The sequence below is a fragment of the Heterocephalus glaber genome, unplaced genomic scaffold (assembly GCF_053883595.1).
Source record: "Heterocephalus glaber isolate CG9 unplaced genomic scaffold, H.glaber_assembly_v1.0 deba00001613, whole genome shotgun sequence".
In the NCBI taxonomy this organism is placed as follows: domain Eukaryota; kingdom Metazoa; phylum Chordata; class Mammalia; order Rodentia; family Bathyergidae; genus Heterocephalus; species Heterocephalus glaber.
Window position 1 is genome coordinate 34,350,142 of NW_028258384.1, and position 23,721 is coordinate 34,373,862.

At 41.7% G+C, this 23,721-nt stretch overlaps 1 protein-coding gene across 1 annotated transcript; it reads right to left on the reverse strand.

Annotated features, from left to right (window-relative positions):
- Positions 1 to 10,376: 10,376 nt before the first annotated feature.
- On the reverse strand, positions 10,377 to 11,966 carry Tex13b (testis expressed 13B). The gene is made up of 3 exons (XM_004861454.3): positions 11,852 to 11,966; positions 11,240 to 11,730; positions 10,377 to 11,140 (listed from the first exon to the last, which is right to left on the reverse strand). The coding sequence occupies exons 2-3, from the start codon at positions 11,696 to 11,698 to the stop codon at positions 10,418 to 10,420; spliced, it is 1,182 nt and encodes a 393-aa protein (XP_004861511.1). The 5' UTR covers positions 11,699 to 11,730; positions 11,852 to 11,966; the 3' UTR covers positions 10,377 to 10,417.
- Between the last annotated feature and the right edge of the window lie 11,755 nt (positions 11,967 to 23,721).

Below are 23,721 nucleotides of genomic sequence, written 5' to 3' on the forward strand. Positions count from 1 at the left end.
AGCAGTACATCATTGTGTATATATACAACATTTTCTTTATCCATTCATCTGTTGATGGGCATATAGGTTGCTTCCATGATTTGAGCATTATGAATTGTGCTGCCATAAATGTGTGGGTATGCATATATTGCTGTAATATGACTACTTTAACTTTTTTGAGAAGATACCTAGGAAAAGTTTAGCTGGGTCAAATGGAATTTCTATTTTTAGTTTTTTGAGGAATCTCCATACTGATTTACACAGTGGTTTTATTAGTTTACATTCCCATCAACAATGTAAAAGTGTTCCTTCTTCCCCAAAACCTTCCCATCATTTGTTTTTTGAGTCCTTGATGATAGCCATTCTTACTGGAGTAAGACAGAATCATGGTGTTGTTTTGATTTGCATTTCGCTAATGGCCAAAGACAGTTAACATTTTTTCGTGTGCTTATTGACCATTTGTACAACTTCTTCTGAGATGTATTTATTAATTTCAAGTGCCCACTTTTTGGTTGTGTCTTTTATTTTGGGAGGGGGACTAATTTTTTTGGAGTTCTTTATATTTTCTAGATGTCAGTCCTCTATCCAAGGAATAATTGGCAAATTTTTTTCCCCATTTGAAGGTTGTTTCTTCACTCTGTTAATTATTTCTTTTGGTGTGCAAAGCTTTGTAATATGATATAATTCCATTTGATTCTTGCTATTATTTCTTGTGCAATTGGAATTCTTTCAGAAAGCCCTTGCCTATGCCTTTTTCTTCAAGAGTTTATCTATTGTATCTTCCAGCAAACATCATGGTACTGGCACAAAAAACAGACATGTAGACCAGTGGAACAGAATAGAAGACACAGAAAAAGCCCCATGCACCTTTTAGCCACCTGATCTTTGACAAAGGGGCTAAAAACAAATGCTAGAGTAAAGATAGCTTCTTTAACAAATGGTGCTGGGAAAACTGTTTTTTTTTCTTTTTTTTCTTTTTGTATTAAATTCTTTTATTGGTACATTGTAGGTATACAACACAATTACATTTCTCATTGGGAATTGTACCTTTACATAATGCATCTTGGTTCTTATTTTTTCCCCATTCCTAGCCCTCCCTTCACACCCTCCACCCTTCCCTATTTACAAAGACTTTATTTCCATTTTTTAAATTTCTCATCATTTTTCCTTTCCTTTCTTTCCTTTCCCCTGCCCCTCCCACTAACCCTACCCCTTTGGACCTTTTATTCCTATTTTGCATTATCGATTATTCATTCCAATCAATGGTACATTTTAGGTATACAATATAATGACATTCATCATTGGAAATTTGCACTTTTACATAGTCTCTCTTGGTTCTTATTTTTCACCCTTGCCCAGCCCTCCCTTCAACCCCTCCAGTCCTCCCTATTTGCAAAGATTTTGTTGCTATTATTCCATTTTCTCATATTAATCCCATTCCCTTCTATCCTTTCCCCTAGCCCTCCCACTTCCTTCCCCTTTGCCCCTTTTCTTCCTATTTCACATGACCTATTATACATTTAGTCCTTATTTACACTTTCAGTTTCTCACACCAGAGAAACTATTCGGTATTTACACATGTGTGTCCTATTTATTTCACTTAAGAGTATCACCTCAATGTGCATCCACTTAGCTATAAATGTCTCTAATTTGTCAATTTTTATGGCTGAGTAGTACTCCATTTTATAAAAAAACCACATTTTCTTTATCCAGTCTCCAGTTGATGGGCATTTGGGCTGTTTCCAAGTTTTAGCTATTACAAACTGCACTGCTGTGAACATGGGTGCACATATATCACTGTGGTATGATTCTTTTAATTCTTTGGGGAAGATCCCCAGCAGTGGAATAGAGGGGTCAAATGGGACTTCCAGTCCTAGTTCTTTGAGGTATCTCCATACTGATTTCCACAGTGCTTGCACCAGTCTACACTCCCACCAGCAGTGGAGCAGTGTGCCTCTTTCCCCACAGCCCCGCCAGCATTTGTTATTGGTTGATTTCATAGTAGCAGCCATTGTTTCTGGAGTGAAGTGAAATCTCAGCATTGTTTTCATTTGCATCTCTCAAATGACCAGTGATGTTGAGCATTTTTCCATGTATTTATTTGCTATTTCTACTTCTTTGTCTGAGAAATGTCTGTTCATTTCAGATGCCCATTTTTGGATTGGGTCTTTGAATTTGGGAGGTCTGATCTTTTTCAGTTCTTTATAGATTCGAGATAATAGACCTTTGTCTGAGGAAGAACAGGTGAAGATTTTTTCCCACATTGTGGGGTGTCTCTTCACACTGCTGGTGGTTTCTCTTGCTGTGCAGAAGCTTTTTAATAAGAAGAGATCCAATTTGTTGATTGTTTATGCTAGTTCACGGGCAACTGAGGTTTGGTTCATAAAATCTTTTCCTACACCGATGTCTTCAAGGGTTCTACCTAACCTCTGTTCCAACTGGTTCAGAGTTTCTATTTTAATATTTAGATCTTTAATCCATTTTGATTTTAGTTTAGTGCATGGTGAGAGATATAGGTCTAGTTTTAATCTTTGGCAAGTTGAAACCCAATTTTTCCAGCACCATTTATTAAAGAGGCTATCTTTCCTCCAGTGAGGGTGTTTGGCTCCTTTGTCAAAGATGAGATGGCTGAGTGTGTCTGGCGTTGTTTCTGCATCTTCTATTTGTTCCACTGGCCCTCAGGTCTGTTTCTTTGCCAGTACCATGCTGTTTTGATCACAGTAGCTTTGTAGTATAGTTGCAGGTTGGGGATTGTGATACCCCCTGCCATGTCTCTGTTACCTAGAATTGCTTTTGCTATTCTGGGTCTCTTCTTGTTCCAAATGAATTTTTGGATTGTTTTCTCGAGGTCTATGAAGTATGCTGCTGGGATCTCAATTAGAATTGCATTAAATCTATATAGCAGTTTTGGAAGTATGGCCATTTTCACTATATTCATCCTTCCTACCCAGGAGCAGGGGATGTCTGTCCATTTTCTATATCATCTTCAATCTCTCTTTTCAGAGTGCCATAGTTTTCAGAGAAGAGGTCTTTGATTTCTTTCGTTAGGATGATTCCTAGGTATTTCAGTCTTTTGGATGCTATTGTGAAAGGAATTATTTGCCCTATTTCTCTGTCAGTGAGTCTGTCATTGGTGTAGAGGAAAGCTGTTGATTTTTGTGTGTTGACCTTGTAACCAGCTACTTGACTGAATTTGGTTATTAAGTCTAGAAGACTTTTGGTGGAGTTCTTGGGGTCTTCTATGTAGAGTATCATGTCATCTGCAAATAATGACAATTTGACTTCTTCATTACCTATCTTTATTCCTTGTATTTCTTTCTCTAGTCTAATTGCTGTGGCGAATGTTTCCAGAACTATATTGAACAAGAGTGGTGATAGTGGACATCCTTGTCTTGTTCCTGATTTGAGTGTGAAGGATTTCAGTTTTTGACCATTTAGTATGATATTGGCAGTTGGTTTTTCATAGATGGCTTCTATCAGTTTGAGGTAGAGACCATCTATTCCAATTTTTTTGTAGGGTTTTTATCATAAATGCATGTTGGATTTTGTCAAATGCTTTTTCTGCATCTATAGAGATAATCATATGGTTTTTGTCCTTGGCTCTATTGATATAGTGTATTACATTGATTGATTTGTGTATATTGAAGCATCCCTGCATCCCTGGGATGAATCCCACTTGATCAGGGTGTATGATCTTCTTGATGATCTTCTGCATTCTTTTTGCCATTATCTTATTAAGGATTTTTGCATCTATGTTCATTAGTGAGATTGGCCTATAGTTCTCTTTTTTGGTTGGGTCTTTCTCTGCTTTGGGGATCAAGGTGATGCTTGCTTCCAGGAATGAATTTGGGAGTATTGCTTCCCTTTCAATTTCACTGAAGAGGTTAAACAGTAGTGGCAGCAGTTCCTCTCTAAATGTCTTGTAGAATTCAGCAGTGAAGCCATCAGGGCCTGGGCTTTTCTTAGTTGATAAGTTTTTAATTATGTTTTCAATTTCATTGGTTGATATTGGGTTGTTCAGAACTTTTAGGTCTTCTTCGTTCAACTTTGGTAATTCATATGTATCTGGGAATCTGTCCATTTCTTCTGTGTTGTCCATCTTATTGGCATATAGGTTCTGGAAGTAGGTATTGATGATCCTCTGGATTTCTGCTGGGTCTGTTGTAATTTCACCCTTTTCTTTCCTAATTGCATGGATTTGGGCCTTTTCTTTCCTTTTTCTGACAAGTTTGGCTAAGGGTTTGTCAATTTTGTTGATTCTTTTGAAGAACCAACTCTTGGCTTCATTGATTTTTTGTATCATTCTCTTAGTCTCCATTGCATTGATTTCTCCTCTGATCTTTATAATTTCCTCCCTTGTATGAGCTTTGGGGTTGTCCTGCTCTTCTTTTTCTAGAAGCTTGAGGTTCAGCATCAGGTTGTTTAATTAGGCTCGTTCTGTTTTCCTAATATGCGTATTCACTGCTATGAATTTCCCTCATAAGACTGCTTTCATTTTGTCCCATAGATTCCGATATGTTGTATTGTCATTGTCATTTAATGGAAGGAACTGTCTGATTTCTTCTTTAATTTCCTCTGTGACCCACTGAGAAGTGTGTTGTTCAATTTCCACGTGGTTATGAAATCTTTTGAGTTTCTTTTGCTATGGATCTTCAATTTCATCTCACTATGGTCTGATAATATACAGGGGATAACTTCAATTCCTTTGCACTTACTTACACATGTTCTATGTGTGAGTATGTGGCCTATTTTGGAGAGCGACCCGTGTGCAGGTTAAAAGAATGTGTATTCTGATTTTGTGGGGTGGAAGACTCTGTAAACATCTGTTAAGTTCATTTGTTCAAGAGTTCGATTGAGTTCTAGTATTTCATTACTTATTTTTAGTCTAGTTGATCTATCTATTTGTGACAGTGGGGTGTTGAGGTCCCCCACTACAATTGTATTAGTGCCTATATGACTTTTCATGTCCATTAGTATTTGTTTTATATAGTTGGGTGCACTAGTGTTTGGTGCATAGATATTTATGATTGTCATCTCTTCCTCTTGGATTCTTCCCTTTACAAGGATGTAGTGTCCTTCTTCATCTCTCTTAATCAGTGTTGGTTTGAAATCTACTTGATCTGCAAAGAGGATAGCTACTCCTGCTTTTTTTGGGGTTCCTGTCACATGCAGTATTGTTTTCCACCCTTTAACTTTCAGTCTATGAGTTTCCTTTTGAATTAAGTGTGTTTCTTGTGTGCAGCATTTTGTTGGATTTTGCTTCTTGACCCATTCTGCCAATCTGTTTCTTTTGATTGGTGAATTGAGACCATTAACATTGATGGCTATAACTGAAACGTATTGACTTGTCATTGCCATGACTTTTTCTTTTTGTTGGGTTCTCCACCTTTACATTTAATTTGTTGTCATGCCAGATGGATTCATCCTGCTTTGCTTCCTGGGGTTGTGATCCTCAATGTCTGTTCCTAGGATAGTGTGTAAAATTCTTTGCAGTACTGGTTTGGTATTCACGAAGTTCCTAAGGTGCTCTTTGTCATGAAAGTATCTTATTTCTCCATCCATTTTGAAAGATAGCTTTGCAGGGTACATCAATCTGGGTTGGAGGCTGTTTTCTTTTAGGGCTTGGAATATGTCACTCCAAGCTCTTCTTGCCTTGATGGTTTGTGTTGAGAAGTCTGCTGTGATTCTGATGGGCTTTCCTTTGTATGTGATTTGTTTCTTTTCTCTGACTGCTTGGAGAACTTTGTTCTTCTGTTGAGTTTCTGGAATCTTAACAATGATATGCCTATGTGTAGTTTTTTTGATCAAGGCTATTTGGAGTCCTATATGCCTCACTTATCTGTATGTCAAGCTCTTTTCCCCTTCTTGGGAAGTTTTCTGCCATTATTTCTGTGAAGAGATTTTTTATGTCATCTCCACTCTCTCCTGTTTCTTCCTTGATCCCAATCAGTCTTATGTTATTCTTCTTTGAATCATCTAGCAGCTGCTGGATTGATTTCTCATGTTCCCTTATAATTTTGAAGCAATTTTTATTTTCCTGGTCACTAATTGCAATCTTATCTTCTATATCTGAAATTCTGTCTTCACATTGGGTCATTCTGCTGTGTAGACTTTCAGTGGAGTTTTTCATGTCCTCGAAATCTATTTGCATCTGTTTTATGGATTCCATTTGTTTCTTATGTTGGGATTCCATCATGTTCCTCAGCTCCTCTCTAGATTTATTAATCATGTCTTGCACTAAGGGCACAATTTCTCCTGTTATCTGAGAAATTATTTCTGATTTCATTTTTTCTAGATCCCCTTTTGTTGCCAGTTCAGTGGGTCCAGGTGGTTGAGTATCAGAGTGTTCCATCTCATTTCCCTTTGGGGTTGCTGTAGGTGATCTGGAAGTCTGGTTTTGAGACTTATTTATGTGTTTTCTCATTTCGACTGGGGCGGGGGACTGTTAGCGCCTGCACGGATTATGATTACCTCCTCTGAGCTGGGTGAGGTGGGACAGGGGCCGGGAACAGTGGTAGGGATCGTGACCCAAAAGCCCTTTCTTGTGGGCTGGGAGCAGCGGGAGGGATGGTGACGAGGAAGCCCCTTCCTCTGGACCAGGAGCAGTGGGATGGTTGCTCAGAAGCCCCTCCCTCTGGGCCGGGAGCGGTGGGAGGAATGGTGGCCTGGAAGCCCCTTCCTCTGGGCCAGGAGCAGAGGGACAGAAGGTGGCCCAAAAGCCCTTTCCTCTGGGCTGGGAGCAGCGGGAGGGATGGTGACCGGGAAGCCCCTTCCTCTGGACCAGGAGCAGTGGGACTCAGTACCTTGGTTTGGTGGTCTGGTGTCCTCTGAGTCTTTGTAGTGTGGAATCAGGTGGCTGCCTGTCTGCAGCGGGGTGATTCGGTGTCTTCCGCATGACTCAGGACCTCGGTAGGGCGTGGGCAGACCTGCCTGTGTGCAGCGGGCTGATTCCACGTGTTCTGTGTGACTCAGGACCTAGACAGGGCATGGGCAGACCTCCCTGTCTGCAGCGGGGTGATTCAGTGTCTTCCGCGCGACTCAGGACCTCGGTAGGGCATGCACAGACCTGCCTGTCTGCAGTGGGCTGATTTGGCGTGTGTTCCGCGCGACTGAGGACCTCGGTAGGGTGTGGGCACACCTGCCTGTCTGCAGTGAGGTGATTCGGCGTCTTCCGCGTGACCTCGCCTTGGTTTCTCATGTCTTTCCCATATAGATCATTGCTATCTTTCTCTCCTCCCATCCCAGAAGAAGAAATGATCTTTTCAAATCCACTGAACTCAGTAAATTTATGTTCTTTTATTTTTGTGAACATCTAATTGTCTTACTTTCACAACATGGAAGTATATAAAGAAAAAGCACTTCACTGAACTGCCCTGTATTCTATCATATCATATATCCCTAATACTCCACTGTGTCTGATTCCCTGACCCTATGAGCCCACCTTCCCTTGGTAATGCTTTGTTTACTAAATGTTTTTCTAGACCTTTTCCTATTCTTATATAAATCTGTATTTTTAGCATAAGGCAAACATCAGTCTTTAAGTATATATAGCACACACATACACACTTAGAGAACTTTGGGAGGGCTTGTTTTACACAAAAGTGATTGTCATATAATTTTATTCATTTAACAATACATTAGCCATGCCTCCTTTATGGTAAACAGGATCAACCTCATTCTTTGACATTTCTTTGCCTTTTTGTTAGTTATGTTATTAGTTTGCTTTTTGAGACAGAGACTTGCTATGTAGTCCAGGCTGGCCTTGAACCAACTATGCAGCCCAGGCTGTCCTCAAACTCATAGGGATCCTCTTGGCTCAGCCTCCCTAGTGCTGAGATTACAGGTATGCATCACCACACCTGGCTTTCACATTTTTTGTATTGTGAAGCTTTCTTCTTCTATCACTTTCTCCATTTCTCAAGTTTCTCCCATTAAAAAAAAACCCCTCAACTATGTATCCTGTATGAATTCTCCTTTCACAGCCAGCCTTCGTCCTTGAAAAGAGCTTCCCTTCACTGACTCTACTTCCTCACTTCCCACTCACTCTTCAGTCTTGTAGTTTGGCTCTTACCCTGTCACTCTTCTGAACTTGCTTAAAGATCTAAAATAAATGCCAGACCCAAAGGACATTTTTCAATTCCTATCTCAAGGGCTCCTTACTGTTCCTGAGTACTTAACTGCCTCCACCATTCCCAAATGGGGGTGCATTGCCCTCTAGTGGACAGTGGACATCTGGCAATATCCAGAGACATTTTTGGTTGTCACAACTGAGGGGGGGTGTGTGTGTGTGTGTGTGTGTGTGTGTGTGTGTTGGGGCTTCCACTGGCATCTACTGTGCAGAGGTTAGGGATTCTGCTAAACATCCTACAATGTCCTGGACATCCCTCACCAATAAAGAACAATCCAACTCCAAATGTCAAGAGTACTTAGGTTAAATAAATCTTGTCCTAGAGCAAGATAAGAGATAAATTAGGCAAAGATATTCCTGAAAAGTATAGGCTAAAGACCTGGCCCCCAGGATGTGAGGGGGATCTGGCTGCCACATCTGTCACCCCATTAATCGCTAGGGTTGATTCGGCTGATCTGGCTGGCTAGGCGGGTGTCCCCTTCCTCCCTCACCGCTCCATGTGCGTCCCTCCTGAAGCTGCGCGCTCGGTCAAAGAGGACGACCACCCCCGATAGAGGAGGACCGTTTCCTCCGTCAAGGGTATAAGAGTAGCTGCGCTCCCCTACTAGAACCTCCAAACAAACTCTCAAGACCTGGCCCCCAGTACTGATGGTGATTGTCCATGCCATCCCTCAACAGGAGACAACCCAAAGTCACACTTCTGCTGCTACAGAGATGTTCCAGGGCCATTACAGCTTCCTAGTCTCTAGGTCCACAGTCCTAGGCAATGTCCAGGGCTCCCTTGTTTGTGTCGCAATCTGGCCCAGGTGCAACTGCTCCCCATCCTTCCACCCGAGGGTTCAAGGACACATTATACAGCTTGTAGTCATCAGAAGGGGAGAAACAAATCAACCTTCCATCAACCCCCTTATCCCACTTACTCCCACCCACCCCCACCTCTGAAATAGATTTTCTATTGTCATATGTTTCTGTGCCATTTCAGATTTCTGGATTCACAAAGACCTTTGTAGCCCCATTTATCATGGTGGAGGGTTGGAGAAAGAGCATCGTGCTTTGGCCCATGGTCTGCACCAGCAAACTTTCTGGGTACTGTAGTTGCTGACTCACCTCCTGTGCAGTGGTGTGAGTTCCCTGTTCAGATCTGCCTGCCCCTGGTTCTGCCCAGCAGGGACTGGGAAGATTCTCCTCATGAGGCTGTACAGCCTGTAGCTGATGCTGGCATCCTCTGTATACAGCCCTATGGGATTCACTTAGGGATGGCAAATCTCTGCATATTAATTTGAATCCAGCACACACCTAAGGTTAACTCCAGACCTGTAACCCTAAGCCTGTTTTATTTCTTGTGATATGACTCTCCCAACAAGAGCCTCCTATCCAGTTCATCCCTGGGGACTCTTAGGATGCAGGAATACTCATTACTTGCCAAACCATGATGTAACTCCTCAATCATTTCCAACATTTTGATAGTCTGTTGTTTGAAGCTGCTCTCCTAGTGCCAGTTTCTGACTTGGAAATGACCTGGTTACCCACAAGAGGAATGCATTGAAGTAAGTATAGGGAAAGGGGATCTGGGTAAAGTGGATGTTCACATAGCACAGTTGCAGGAAGAGAAAAGTAGTTGAATCACTGCCACTCTCCCCAGCTCTCTGGAGCTACTGTATTAACTCCTCTGTGCTCTGCTATGTCTTTCTGTTCCCTGTACCTTATACTGTACTGGTACCCCCTAAAAGACACCCTCTGTAAAGTACCTAGTTCTGCTTCACCACAGTCAGGGCTATGCCTCAGTGTTTGTGCCTGAGACCTGACCCCAGCTCCAAGCAATCCACTATTCTGCTGTCCAAACCCATTCTGAGTATGGAACTTGCCTCTCTGTTTACATTCTCCAGTTTGAAAATCTGTGTGGCTCAGGATGGGTCAAATGCTCACTTCTGCTCCCATTATCTGAGGCCTGGGGATAGCGGTAAGAGGAGGTTTTACATACATGGCTGTCCAGTCTTCTTCTAGACACTAAGATGGGGAAACACACACACACACACACACACACACACACACACACACACACACCAAAGCTATAGCAGCAGTTCTGGGGTGTTGAATGCTAATGCTCTGGAATATAAAAAGGATCATCAAAACATGTCTCTTTCCCACCATCTGTACCTTACCCAATTCCCACCTAATATCACTCCCACTGCCTTGTCCTCATCCTCCCACCCACCCTTCCCCCCCACACTTCACCCTGGCTGCCGCTTCTGAAAATTCACTTCCCGAATTGGGAGTGCGTTTCTTTTTTATTGCACATTGCTGATTTTACTAAGGGCTTTGCAGCCAGATTGCCCTTCTACAGTGGAAGCAATTTTCCCTTTGTGAAAAATTCATGGCCTTACACCAAGGGCAGTTCCAATCCCTCAGCTTGGGAAATGTTGGATGTTTTCTCTGCTGATGGAGTTCTGTGTCTCTCTTGTTTTTCTGATATTCTTGAGCGTCTCCTCCTTGAGCCCCCACATCAGACCACAAGCTAACATCAGAGGCTGAGCAGTGGGGGGACATCTGAGATGGAAAAGGTGCTGTGATCGTGGCTGCCAGTTGGGATGGTGTGGACGTGACTGGGAAACCGGACAAAGGGCTTGAGTAGCTGTATGAGAATGAGGCAGGGAGCTGGACAGGAAGGGGTTCTGGTGAGGTGGTGGCCGTGGCTGTGGCTGTGGCCTTCAGTGTCCCAGAGAGATAAAGCGTGGCTGTTTCCACAGGCCTAATGTCACCCTCCCTCTCTTTGCCAGAGGTGTAATTTTTCTGCTGGACAACTCCAGGAAGCTGCAGGAAGCTTCTACTTAGCTCCTGTGTGGCCTCCTCTGGGGCTGCGCTAATCACATTCCTCTCTTCTTCTTCTTCCTCTTCTTCTCCTCTTCCTCCGCCTATAGCACTAGCTTCAGCCTCTGCCACCTCTTGCTTCTCACCTCCTCCTTGTATCCCCACCTCTGGAACAGTAACCAGGTCTGGCCCCTCCAGAGCCAGCTCTGGGAGAGCCTTCAGCTTCTGAGGAGAGATGAGCAGGACTGAGATACATCCTGGGGGTGGGGGCCCGATGGGGGTACAGGTGTAGGATTGGAGTAGGGGGCAGTGGGGTCATCTTACCTCCTGCACAAGCTTCCACCTCAGCAGGTCCCTCTCTTTCTGCACCTTGGCCAGTTTGGTGTGGGCCAGCTGCAGTTGGAAGGCAGCCTCCTTGCGCTCCATTTCCTGCTGCTCTGTGAGCTGCTTCAGATCTGAGGCCAAGGCATTTGTGGCTGACTTGTGCAGTTTGGCAAAGTCATGCAGCCACTGCACCCTGCACTCCTGTAAGCTCCCCTGCCTGCAAGCTAAGCGCGCGCCCAGGGCCAGGCTGCCCCAAGTACAGGCCTCTTGAGCCTCACTGGGCACCTTGCTGTCCTCTAGGATGGCCCTGATCTTATCTTCTATCTCCTTCCAGGACAGAGACAGATTTTCAAGGTAGAACTCAGGGCCTTTTGGGTGCCTGGCCATCTTCTCATTGATGAAGGCTATCACTGTGCCATGCCGGAATCCACTACCGGGGTCTTCAGGTTTCAAAGGCATGATGGCTAAGGGCTTTAGTGGCTTTGCTGGCCCTGTTGGGATAGATCAACCCATTGTCTCTTCCCTCCCTCTTAGGCCCTCTTCCCCCTCCTCCTTCTCCCCCCTACCCTCCCCAACCCTGATCCTCAGAATGACCCCTTGGCCAGGCTTTACCCCACTTTAGGACATCTTCCAAGGAGGCCTTAACTCTGTAGCCAGGGGGCAAAGGAGGTGTAGGCTGCCCAACCCCCAGTCTACCAGGCCCGGAGAGAGGAGGGTCTTTCTTCCTCCCAGATGACCAAGGAAAGGGAATTGTGAGGTCAACTCTCCAGATTTTTACTCTGGGACTGTTCCAACTTCCAGAGAGTACAGGGGTGGGAGGGAATATGAGAGGCATGTCCTTAACTCTCCTAGGACACAAGGGAATCCACCACATGGGTGAAAGCCCTAGAAGGTGGAAAGAAATGGGAGTGGTCAGAAACAACTCAAAACCAAGAAAATGAAGCTCTTGTAGGCGAGTCAAAAAGTCCCACTCCCACTGTAATGGTTTGTTCCATGCCCTGAGCCCTCCTCCTAGAGATAGAACTGGAAGCAGTTCTAGAACAGGAAGCAGTTCCAACCTTTTCAGTGGTTTCCAGTAGCCCCAAGGGAAGAGGGTATAGCGAACAAACAGCTCCTCCCCACTTGACTGGACACTATGGTCAACCTAAATGATTATAAATGATCATTTCCATCCTCCAAATATGTCCTGAATCTGTTCACTTCCTCCCTCCCATCCTAGTTCACTCTTCATTTCTTCCATCACTGCGGTTCTCTGATATCAAGTCAATCTCCTGTTCTACCCTGTCACCAGAGGAATCCTATCATATCTCTTAATACCTTCAATGACTTTGTGAGGCCTATAGGATGAACCACAGATCATAGGCTGAGTTCTGTTTTGCCACTTATTGTATGACATTTTACTATAACAGAATTTCAGTTTCTACCTACAGGCCTGTGATGAAGACCAAAGGATAAAAGTGTGTGTAAAATTGAAGTAATTTTTTATTATCTCATTTTTATAGAATGCACAAATAAATCATATGCACACATATTTATATGTGCTTCTGTAATCTTAGAGAACTAGAGTGAGGAAGGATATATACCACACTCAACAGTAGTTATCTCTGGGAAGTAGTGGTGTTGAATGGCACATCAGGAAAAAGTTTTTTTTAATTTGTTTTGTTTTTAAAATTTTTATTTTCATTACTGAATGCTTGCAGGACATAATGATTACATTCATCATGGGGAGTTGTTACATGTACTTAATTGTTGGTTTTTTTGTTTCTTATGGTGGTACTGAGGATTGAACACAGGGGGACCCATAGGCTAGGCAAGTGCTCTGCCACTGAGCTACACCCTCAATGCCCCCACCCCTTTTCTGAGATAAGGTCTAGCTAAATTGCCCAGGCTGGGCTTAAACTTCAGTTCCTCTAGCTTAGCTTCTCCAGTAGCTGGAATTAGAAGTGTGTGCTACTGCATCTGTCAGGAAACAGTTTTTAACTGTTTAAGAAATACAACTTGGGCTGGGGATTGAGCTCAGTGGTGCCACCGCCTGGAAGGTCCTGAGTTAGATCCCCGGAACCAAAAAAAAAAAAAACAAAAGAAATACATCTTTCTCCAATTTCATTTGTTATAAAGAATGTATAACTATATGTATGCATGCATCTGAACCTTATATACCAACATTTTAATAGTGTTTATCTCTTTGGGTGATAGGAATATAGAACTTTTGGGGAAAAAGCTTTATTTTAATTTTTGTCTATTGTAAAAATTTTTGGAATAAGCATGTATTGTTTTTTTGCAAATTAAAAGAAAGCTTTTCCCAATAACATATGATCATTGTAAATAATTTTTAAATTCCTGGAAAGCATATATCATCCTATAATCCCACCCACACCCCAACCTGGGACAGAACCACTTTAATTGTTTTATATATATCCTTCCAGTGTTTTAAAATAGGCCATAGCAAATAATTTTCAGTTTCTTATATGAGGCATTTACCCTTTTGTCTCCTTGCCTTTGCACAGGCTGCTTCATGCAAGGGATTCATCTCAGATCTTCCTACTCTCTGCACTCCTGTTCTCCTCATCCACCTAACTCTTACTCAATTTCCATTCCCTATACATAGGCATTTAAGCATTTCTTCCTCATAACTATTTCTTGACACTCCAAACCCACTTTGAGTTGGACTGATTTGTAAAACCTCTCTGTGTCTCCCAAAATACTTTGTGCATACTTCTTGCAGTATTTTTCACACTGTATTATAATCTATAATTTTCTAGGTTTTTTTCCTGCTGTTTGCAATCCTTGAGGGCACAGTGTGTGTCTTAAGTTATCTCTGTGTTTTGAGCACCTGACACAGTAGTAAGCATCCAATAAATTAGTCATTGAATGACTTAAAAGAATTCATTAAATCAGTAAGGTACAAATAAGTACCTTTAAAGAAACTGTATTTTCTTTCTTTTTTAAATGTCTTTTTATTTTTTTTTATTTTTTTATTTTTTCCCCCCATTAACTTTATTGGTACATTTTAGGTATAAAATACAGTTACATTCATCATTGGGATCTTGTACCATTACATGAGTCTCTTGGTTCTTATTTTTTTTCCCCTTCCCTTGCCCTCCCTTAACCCCCTCCACCCTTCCCTATTTGCAAAGACCTTGTTTCCATTTTTTTCCCTCTTCTCATATTTTTTCCTTTCCCTTTTTTCCCTTCCCCTACCCCTCCCAATTCCCCTGCTCTTTTAGACCTTTTCTTCTTGTTACACAATATCAGTTATACATTTTTAAAGTGACAATATTAAGATCTAGGAGACATTACCACAGATTTTACAGAATTTAAAAGGATATAGAAAGCATATTACAAAAATCTTTTTTGAAATAAATTTGACAACTTCTAAGAAGTAACTTAGAAGACAAATTAATGAAACTAACTCTGGAGGAAATATAAAATTTGAATAGCACCTATTAAAGAAAGTATATTCCTAGCTTGAAAACCTACCTATATGACAACAGCAGGCTCATAAATATTTTAACGGATAAATTATATCAAACATTTAAAGCAGAAAAAAGAAGGAACACTTCTCCTCTCACTTTAGGAACTCAACATTGTGCTAATCCTAAAACTGGATAAAGATAATAGAAGAAAAAAGTATGAACATAGATAGAAATTTGTTTAACAAAACAAACTCTTAGAAGTCAGATCTGGCAGGATGTAGAAAGTGGTTTTGGTACAGGGATGGCAGTGTTGGTTCAGCATTGGAAGATCCACCCCCAAAAGTAATCATTTTAACAGAGGAAAGGAGAAAGCCATATGATCCTGTCACTAGTTGGAGAAAGAGTATTGGACTAAATTCTACAGCTGTTCATGGTAAAAGCTATCAGGAGACTAGAAGTAGAACAGAACCTTCTCAACAGATCAAAGACATGTACTCCATACTTCCAGCAAAAACGCCTTATAGGAATGAAGAAGATACAATGCTTTCTCCTTAAGGTGGGGAACAAGGACAGATATGCCTACTCTTCATCTGTCCATTAGACTTTGAAACATAGGTCTAAACCAAAATAGTCTGGCAATAAAATGACACAACTAGGATAGGATTGGCATGGCAGAAGCAAAATCTTTATATGTAGATGAAATGATCATCTACAGAGAAAATACTAAGAAATCTCTAGGAGCCCCTAGAACTTGTACTTGAATTTAGCAGGATTAGAAAACACAAGGTATATATAAAAATTCAGGTCTGGGTATACTTGCTATAAATGAAGAACTGGATATTGAAATTTAAAAGTTATGTAGGAGTTCAAAGGACACAGAAAAGCCAAAAACAAAAACAAAAACAGTGTTGGAAGATGTTTAGCACCCAATTTTAAGACTTCTTCTAAAGCTACAGTAATCAAGGCAGTGTTGGTATAAGGAAAGACATATAGATCATTTGAATAAAACAATCTAGAAATAGAACCACACATATATGGTCCACTGAGTTTTGAAAGATTATTTAACCTTAGCATTTTATAGAATATAAACTCAATTCAAGAGCCGAGGAAGAGATAGTGTCTTCAGCAAACGGCACTAGAACACCTGATATCTGTATGTAAAAAATTAAAATTAAAATTAACCTCAACCCTCAACTTGAAGGGATCTATGAACCTAAATAAGAAAGCCTAAAAGTATAAAACGTTAAGAAGAAATTATAAGGGAAAATATTTTTGAATTCGGGGTAGGCAAGAACTACCTAGGATACAAAAAACAGGATGTATAAAAGACAAAAATTGATAAATGAGATTCCATCAAAATTTAGAACTTTAAATGACATCATTAAAATGAAAAGTAGTCCTTAAACAGACCATATTTACAATGCATATAACCTATGAGCAGAATATATAAAGAATTCTTAGAGCTTATTAATAGACAACCCAATTAAAATGTAGACATAAGAAGATGATAAATAGCCAGTATAGCACAAGGAATGGTGTACAATTGTAGAATCAGAAAAATACTAATCAGTACAATAACAAGATTGAATTATACACTCATCAGGGAGATGAAGTTAAAAGTTTTCAAAGCCTTGTCATGACTTTTTCTTTTTGTTGGATTCTCCCCGTTTGCCTTTAATTTGTCATGCCCAATGGATTCATTCTGCTGGGTTTCCTGGGGTTGTGATCCTCATTGTCTTTTCCTAGGGTATTGTCTAAAATTTTTTGGAGTGCCGGTTTGGTATTCATGAAGTTCCTGAGGTGCTCTTTATCATGAAAGTATCTTATTTCTCCATCAATTCTGAAAGATAGTTTTGCAGGGTACATCAATCTGGGTTGGAGGCTGTTTTCCTTTAGGGCTTGAAATACATCACTCCAAGCTCTTCTTGCCTTGAGGGTTTGCATTGAGAAGTCTGCTGTCGGAAAGCCATCAGTCTTCAAAGGCCTCAGAGGACTTTTCTACTAACTAACAAGTGCACGATCTCAGTCGGGTCGCTCGCGAAGGCAGGTGAAGGTCTCGTGCAGGTGGCTCGCGGTGCTAGCTCCTTGACGCAGTTGGGGCTGCGGTTTCTCCTCGGTTACGACTTCCTGTTGGGAAGGCATCTGCCGGCCAGGCCCGGGACGGGAGCTGGGGTGGGGCTAGTTTTGTGGGGAAGCAGAACTAAAGTTAGCTGTAGCATCAAAAGGGAAATCCTTTTCATGTGTGCGGCATCCCGGAGTAACAAGAGGCTCCCAGGCCAGGCGGGTTAGAATGGTCGCCCACGAACTCACTGCCCTGCTGCGCCCGCCTGTGCGACTGGGCTCGGGGCGCACCGGAAGGAGCGGAGCCTCCACGGCGAGCGAGAGGGGGCCCCAGGCGGGCGCGCCTCCTCCACTTCTCTGCAAGATCTCGGGCGAGTGCCTGGCTGGGCACAGCTGGGCTGAGGATTCCAGCCGCGGGAGGGACCGCCCGTCCCGGGGCACTCCAGGGGCAAACTGCGGGATTAACAGAAGTTGGCTGTGGTGTTACTAAGTGAATCTGGGGCCTGACTGGGGTGGGGCGGTGGGGGGGGATGTGCTTTTATTTTGACAGAGCTTTAAAGAGCAGATTTGTGGGTCTTAGAGGGGGTGGGTTCCCCTTCTCCATTTGGAAACATTATAAATTGGGTCATTCTCCTTTTCCCCAAAGGAGACACATGAATAATGAGACTGAACTGTGCAGTGACTGGGAACCGAGTTGCAGTAAAGCGGGCCACGCTTTTAGCCCAGTTCACTTGCAGGATGAGGAGGAATTCCTGCAAACATGCGGATTACATTTTAGATCTGGGGGCAGAAGGAATGGAGTGGGAGCAGGAATCACAGTTCCAGCAAACATCGTGAGTCTGTTAGTAAAGACAGAGATTTAAGTAAAACAGGTTTTACTGTTTGGCTGTGTTGTTAGTAAGATGTACATAGCGCGTTAGCCCCCCGAGACTAACAGGATCAGTGGTCAGTGTGGTGGGACATGCTGTGGTTATGTATACAAGCACTTGCAAACTCTTTATATCCCTGTTTCTTTAAAACAAAGTAAGACGGAGTATGAGGCCCTGGTCTGACAGACAGCAAGCCCAGTTGGTGAGAAGCCGCCTGTTAGCCAGTCTGATGAAGTTGCAAACCGCAGACTGTGTTGCGAGCGAGGTCCTTTTGTTTTCATTGTTACACGCAGGTGAGTGTTGGAACTGTTAAAATCCCCATCTGTTTTCATTCAGTTAGTTTAGTTCTAAACATAGCAAACCCCACCCAGGTGCTATCTGACGACCAATTACTGCTTAGGTAACTAGGTGTAAAGTTTTACATACCCATTAATGTCAATAGTTTATTACAAGTTGTGTAAAATGGACTCTGATCACTGGAAAAGATTAGGTTGCTCCTGAGGCTGACTGTAGAGCATGTAAAATGATTTACCAGGTTCTGTTCTGCTGTCGTCAATGAAAAAGATGTATGTTGTAGACAAAGTTGCAGAATTAAAAAGAAATCTGCTTTTAATTTATTCTTTTTGTATTAAGAATTTGTATAGTACCTTTACATTTTGCAAAAACAGTGTTGTCAACACTTATTAAAGCATTTTCAAAATGAAAAGATAAAAAAAAGAGAAGTCTGCTGTGATTCTGATGGGCTTTCCTTTGTATGTGATTTGTTTCTTTTCTCTCACTGCTTGTAGAATTTTATTCTTCTGTTGGATTTCTGGAATCCTATTATATGCCTGTGTGTTGATTTTTTTTTTGATTAAGGCTAGTTGGAGTCCTATATGCCTCACTTATCTGTATGTCAAGTTCTTTTCCCCTCCTTGCGAAGTTTTCTGCCATCACTTCTGTGAAGAGATTTTTAATGTCATCTGCACTCTCTTTCTTCATTGACTCCAGTCAGTCTTACGTTATTCTTCTTTGCATCGTCTAGCAGCTGCTGGATTGATTTCTCATGTTCCCTTATAATTTTAAAGCATTTTTTCTTTTCCTCCTCACTAATTGCAATCTTATCTTCTATATGTGAAATTCTATCCTCACATTGGTTCATTCTGCTGTGCAGACTTTCGATGGAGTTTTTAATCTCTTGGAAATCTGTTTGTATCTGTTTTATGGATTCCATTTGTTTCCTATGTTGGGATTCCATCATATTCCTCAGATCCTCTATTTTTTTATCTGTGTCCTCTCTAGATTTATTAATCATGTCTTGCACCATGAGCAAAATCTTTGCTGTTATCTGAGTAATTATTTCTGATTTCATTTTTCCCAGATCCTCTTCTGTTGCCAGTTCAGAGAGTCCAGGTGGTTGAGTATCAGAGTGTTCCATCTCATTTCCCTTTGGGGTTGCTGTAGGTGATCTGGAACTCTGTTTTTGAGGCTTGTTTATGTGTCTTCTCATTTCCACGGTGGGGGGTGGTGCTTCTGGCACCCACGTGGCTCACTTTCTCTGCCCTAGAAGCTTGGGATGGTGGTGGGGGAGCTTCCTTCCAGGTGCTGGGACCGGCTCACCTTCTTGGCCCTAGGAGCCTGGGATGGCAGCAGGGGAGCTTCCTTCTGGGTGCTGGGACTGGCTCACCTTCTTGGCCCTAGAAGCTTGGGATGGCAGCAGGGGAGCTTCCTTCTGGGTACTGGGACCGGCTCACCTTCTTGGCCCTAGGAGCCTGGGATGGAGGCGAGGGAGCTTCCTTCCGGGTGCTGGGAACAGCTGAGCTTCACTGCCCTAGGAGCCTGAGATGGATGGCATATGGGTTCTTGAAGTAGGTATTAATGAGCCTCTGGATTTCTGCTGGGTCTGTTGTAATTTCACCCTTTTCATTCCTAATTGCATGGATTTGGGCCTTTTCTTTGCTTTTCTGATAAGGTTGGCTAAGGGTTTGTCAATTTTCTTTATTCTTTCAAAGAACCAACTCTTGGCTTCACAATTGTTTTGTATCATTCTCTTAGTCTCCATTGAATTGATTTCTGCTCTGATCTTTATAATTTCCTCCCTTGTATGAGCTTTGGGTTTGTCCTTCTCTTCTTTTTCTAGAAGCTTGAGGCCCAGCATCACGTTGTTTAATTGGGCTCACTCTGTTTTCCTAATATGTGCATTCACTGCTATGAATTTCACTCCTAAGACTGCTTTCATTGTGTCCCGTAGATTCCAATATGTTGTATTGTCATTGTCATTTAATTGAAAGAACTGTCTGATTTCTTCTTTAATTTCCTCTGTGATCTGTTGGTTATTCAGAAGTGTGTTGTTCAATTTCCATGTGTTTATGTAATTTTTGCAGTTTCTTTTGCTATTTATCTCCAATTTCATCACACTATGGTCTGATAATATACAGGGAATAACATCAATTCCTTTGCACTTACTTAAACATGTTCTATGAGTGAGTATGTGGTCTATTTTGGAGAACAACGCATGTGCAGCAGAAAAGAATGTGTATTCTGATTTTGTGGGGTGGAACACTGTAAACATCTGTTAAGTTCATTTGTTGAAGCATTCGATTGAGTTCTAGTATTTCATTACTTATTTTTTGTCTGGGTAATCTATCTATTTGTGACAGTGGGGTATTGAGGTCCCCCACTACTATTGCTTAGTGCATATATGACTTTTCATGTCCATTAGCATTTGTTTTATATAGTTGGGTGCACTAGTGTTTGGTGCATAGATATTTATGATTGTCATCTCTTCCTCTTGGTTTGTTCCCTTTACAAGGATATAGTGTCCTTCTTTGTCTCTCTCTCTTTTTTTTTTTTTTGTTTGTACTGGGGATCGAACTTGGGTCCTTGTGCTTGCGCAGCAGGCGGACAAACCACTGAGCTAAATCCCTGGCTTCTTTGTCTCTCTTAATCAGTGTTGTTTTGAAATCCACTTGGTCTGCAAAGAGGATAGCTACTCCTGCTTTTTTTTGGGTTCCTTTTGCATGGAGTATTGTTTTTCACCCTTTAACTTTCAATCTATGAGTTTTATTTTGAATTAAGTGTATTTGTTGTATGCAGCATATTGTTGGATTTTGCTTCTTGACCCATTCTGTCAGTCTGTTTCTTTTGATTGGTGAATTGAGACCATTAACATTGATGGTTATAACTGATGCATATAAACTTATCATTGTCCTGACTTTTTCTTTTTGTTGGATACTCCACCTTTACACTTAATTTCTTGTCGTGCCCAATGGGTTCATTCTGCTGTGTTTCCTGGGGTTGTGATCCTCATTGTGTGTTCCTAGGATATTGTCTAAAATTTTTTGGAGTGCCAGTTTGATATTCATGAAGTTCCTAAGGTGCTCTTTGTCATGAAAGTATCTTATTTCACCATCCATTTTGAAAGATAGTTTTGCTGGGTACATCATTCTAGGTTGGAGGCTGTTTTCCTTTAGGGCTTGAAATACATCACTTCAAGCTCTTCTTGCCTTGAGGGTTTGCACTGAGAAGTCTGCTGTGATTCTGATGGGCTTTCCTTTGTGTGTGATTTGTTTCTTTTTTGTAACTGCTTGTAGAACTTTGTTCTTCTGTTGGGTTTCTGGAATTTTAACAATTATATGCCAATGTGCAGATTTTTTTTAATGAAGGCTATTTGGAGTCCTACATGCCTCACTTATCTATATGTCAGGTTCTTTTCCCCTGCTTGGGAAATTTTCTGCCATTACTTCTGAGAGCAGTTTTTTATGTCATCTGCCCTCTCTCCTGTTTCTTTGTTGACTCCAACCGGTTTTATGTTATTCTTCTTTGCATCGTCTAGCAGCTGCTGGATTGATTTATCATGGTCCCTTACAATTTTGAATAAATTTTTCTTTTCCTGATCACTAATTGCAATCTTATCTTCTATATCTGAAATTCTGTCCTCACATTGGTTCATTCTGCTGCTCAGACTTTCAATGGAGTTTTTGATCTCCTGGAAATCTGTATCTGCTTTATGGATTCCATTTGTTTCATATTTTGGGATTCCATCATGTTCCTCAGCTCCTATATTTTTTTATCTGTGTTTTCTTCAGATTTATTAATCATGTCTTGCACTATGGGCACAATCTCTGCTGTTAACTGAGAAATTATTTCTGATTTCATTTTTTTCCCGATCCTCTTTTGTTGCCAGTTCAGGGAGTCCAGGTGGTTGAGTATCAGACTGTTCTATCTCATTTCCCTTTGGGGTTGCTGTAGGTGATATGGAAGTCTGGTTTTGAGACTTGTTTACGTGTCTTCTCATTTGGGGGTGTGGGGGAGGGCTGTGGGGTGTGTTGTTGGTGCCTGTGCAGCTCACCTCCTCTGCACTGGGGGCAGTGGATCAGTGGCCTGGAAGCCCCTTCCTCTGGGCTGGGAGCAGTGGAACGGCGGCCTGGTAGTCCCTACATCTGGGCTCGGAGTGGTGAAACCTGAGATAAGAGATTTTAGAGTTCTGCCAGAAATATTATTGAAATGATAACTTTTGGAATCTAGGCTAAGTAATGAGTGAAATGAAAAGTACAGCTTAGGGCCGGGGATTTAGTTTAGTGGTTCTGGCACCTGCTTTGCAAGCACAAGGTTCCAAGTTCAATCTCTGGTATCAAAAAAAAAAAAAGTAGAGCTTAGATGGGATGGAAGGACCTAGAGGGATTCATGGATTTGAGGAGTTGAGAAATGATCATGTGGTTAGTAACTGAAAATCTGGGAATAAGAGGTTGTGCCTAGAGGATGAAATGCTCAAACTTGTGATATTAGTTCCTGATTCTGGAGTTTCAGGTAATAAGATTTCAAGTGTTGCTATCAGTGTGTATGGACTAAAGTAAAAGAGAAGGTTATTTGAGATGAGGAGGTCAAGGAACTGAGTGGCAAGATATCAGATTCGTTACCCTTCAGGATGGTGAAATTACTCAGGATAGTGGCAGAATTGAAATGGGAAGATTGTAAACCATAATCCAGAGGCCAAGATTATAAATAAATGAAGGGGAGTGGCCTAAATGTGAATTCATGAGAGACTTGGAGGGAACAAGGGGGAAAAATTGAATGGCTTCAAAGATCAGATTTGGGTTTTATAGCTTTTATTTTTGTTTCAAAAACATAGAGAAGTAATGGTCTCAAAGCAGAAATGGGAGTAATCAGGCCACCAACCCCACTGTTCATCTTGCTGTGTGATGAAAGCTTCACTGGTAGCCAACCAGGGGGTAGGGGAGTTGGGTGAAGGGAACTCTTGATTTTGAGGTTGACGATATACAAGGATTTGCTGAATGTGATGAAACAATGCCAGAAGTTACAGAGTAAAATTAATGGGGCTGGTGTAGAAGTGGCAATCTGCATCAGGAAGAAGGAAGTACATGGCATTATGAAGATAATGGTTGACTAGAGGATAGGTGCCAGGGAAAGAGGAGTGATAACAACCAGGATAAAAACCCTATGGATTTAGTCTAATCACATTCATAGAGAAGCCAGGTTTAATGGGTAGAGTTATCTCAGGCCTATAACCTATAGTTCTGGTCTATTTGAACTAGCATGGTTGCAAACCCAGTGATTATAGTTTCTGCACTGTTATAGCTTAGAGTGTGGTACTAGTGCCAGATGAGGTGGCTTCAATCTCAATCCTTGTGGCTTGGAGTAGTAGCTTCCTTGCTGGCTAGAGTTCTACTTCTCTGACTAAATCCTTCTACCTCTCTAGTCTTTATTATTATTATTCTAATTCATTTAGCTCTCTTGTCTTTTGATCCATCCATTATCTCTTAAGCAGTTTATCAGCCCTCTCCTTCATTTCCAGCTCCAACCACTCTCTTACCAGTATTTTCAACTGTTTTTTTCCTGGTCTATCCATTGCACTTGTATAACAGCAGAACCTCAAATTTATATCACACCAACATTTCTGTCTTCTATACATGGGAATTGGCTTTAGTCTCAAATGTACTTTCAACAAGCCATGGAACAATAGGCCCATTGTCAGCATTTTCTCTCATGCTTCCATTTAAGTAAGAAGCCCTTTCAGCCCTTTGCACATTTTCCTAAGTCCCCTTTCCCCCATTTCTTAGCAGATAACTTGGAGTCCCACTTAACCATAAATATAGAGGCCAGGAATAGCTTCAAATTTTTGCCACCAACCTGATAC

What these genes read in the sequence shown, in the direction of transcription:
- Tex13b (XM_004861454.3), bottom strand. Translation starts at nt 11,698, where the DNA reads ATGCCTTTGAAACCTGAAGACCCCGGTAGTGGATTCCGGCATGGCACA. An exon ending in GGTGGAAGCTTGTGCAGGAG is followed by an intron (nt 11,141 to 11,239) that starts GTAAGATGACCC and finishes ATCTCTCCTCAG; the next exon opens with AAGCTGAAGGCTCTCCCAGA.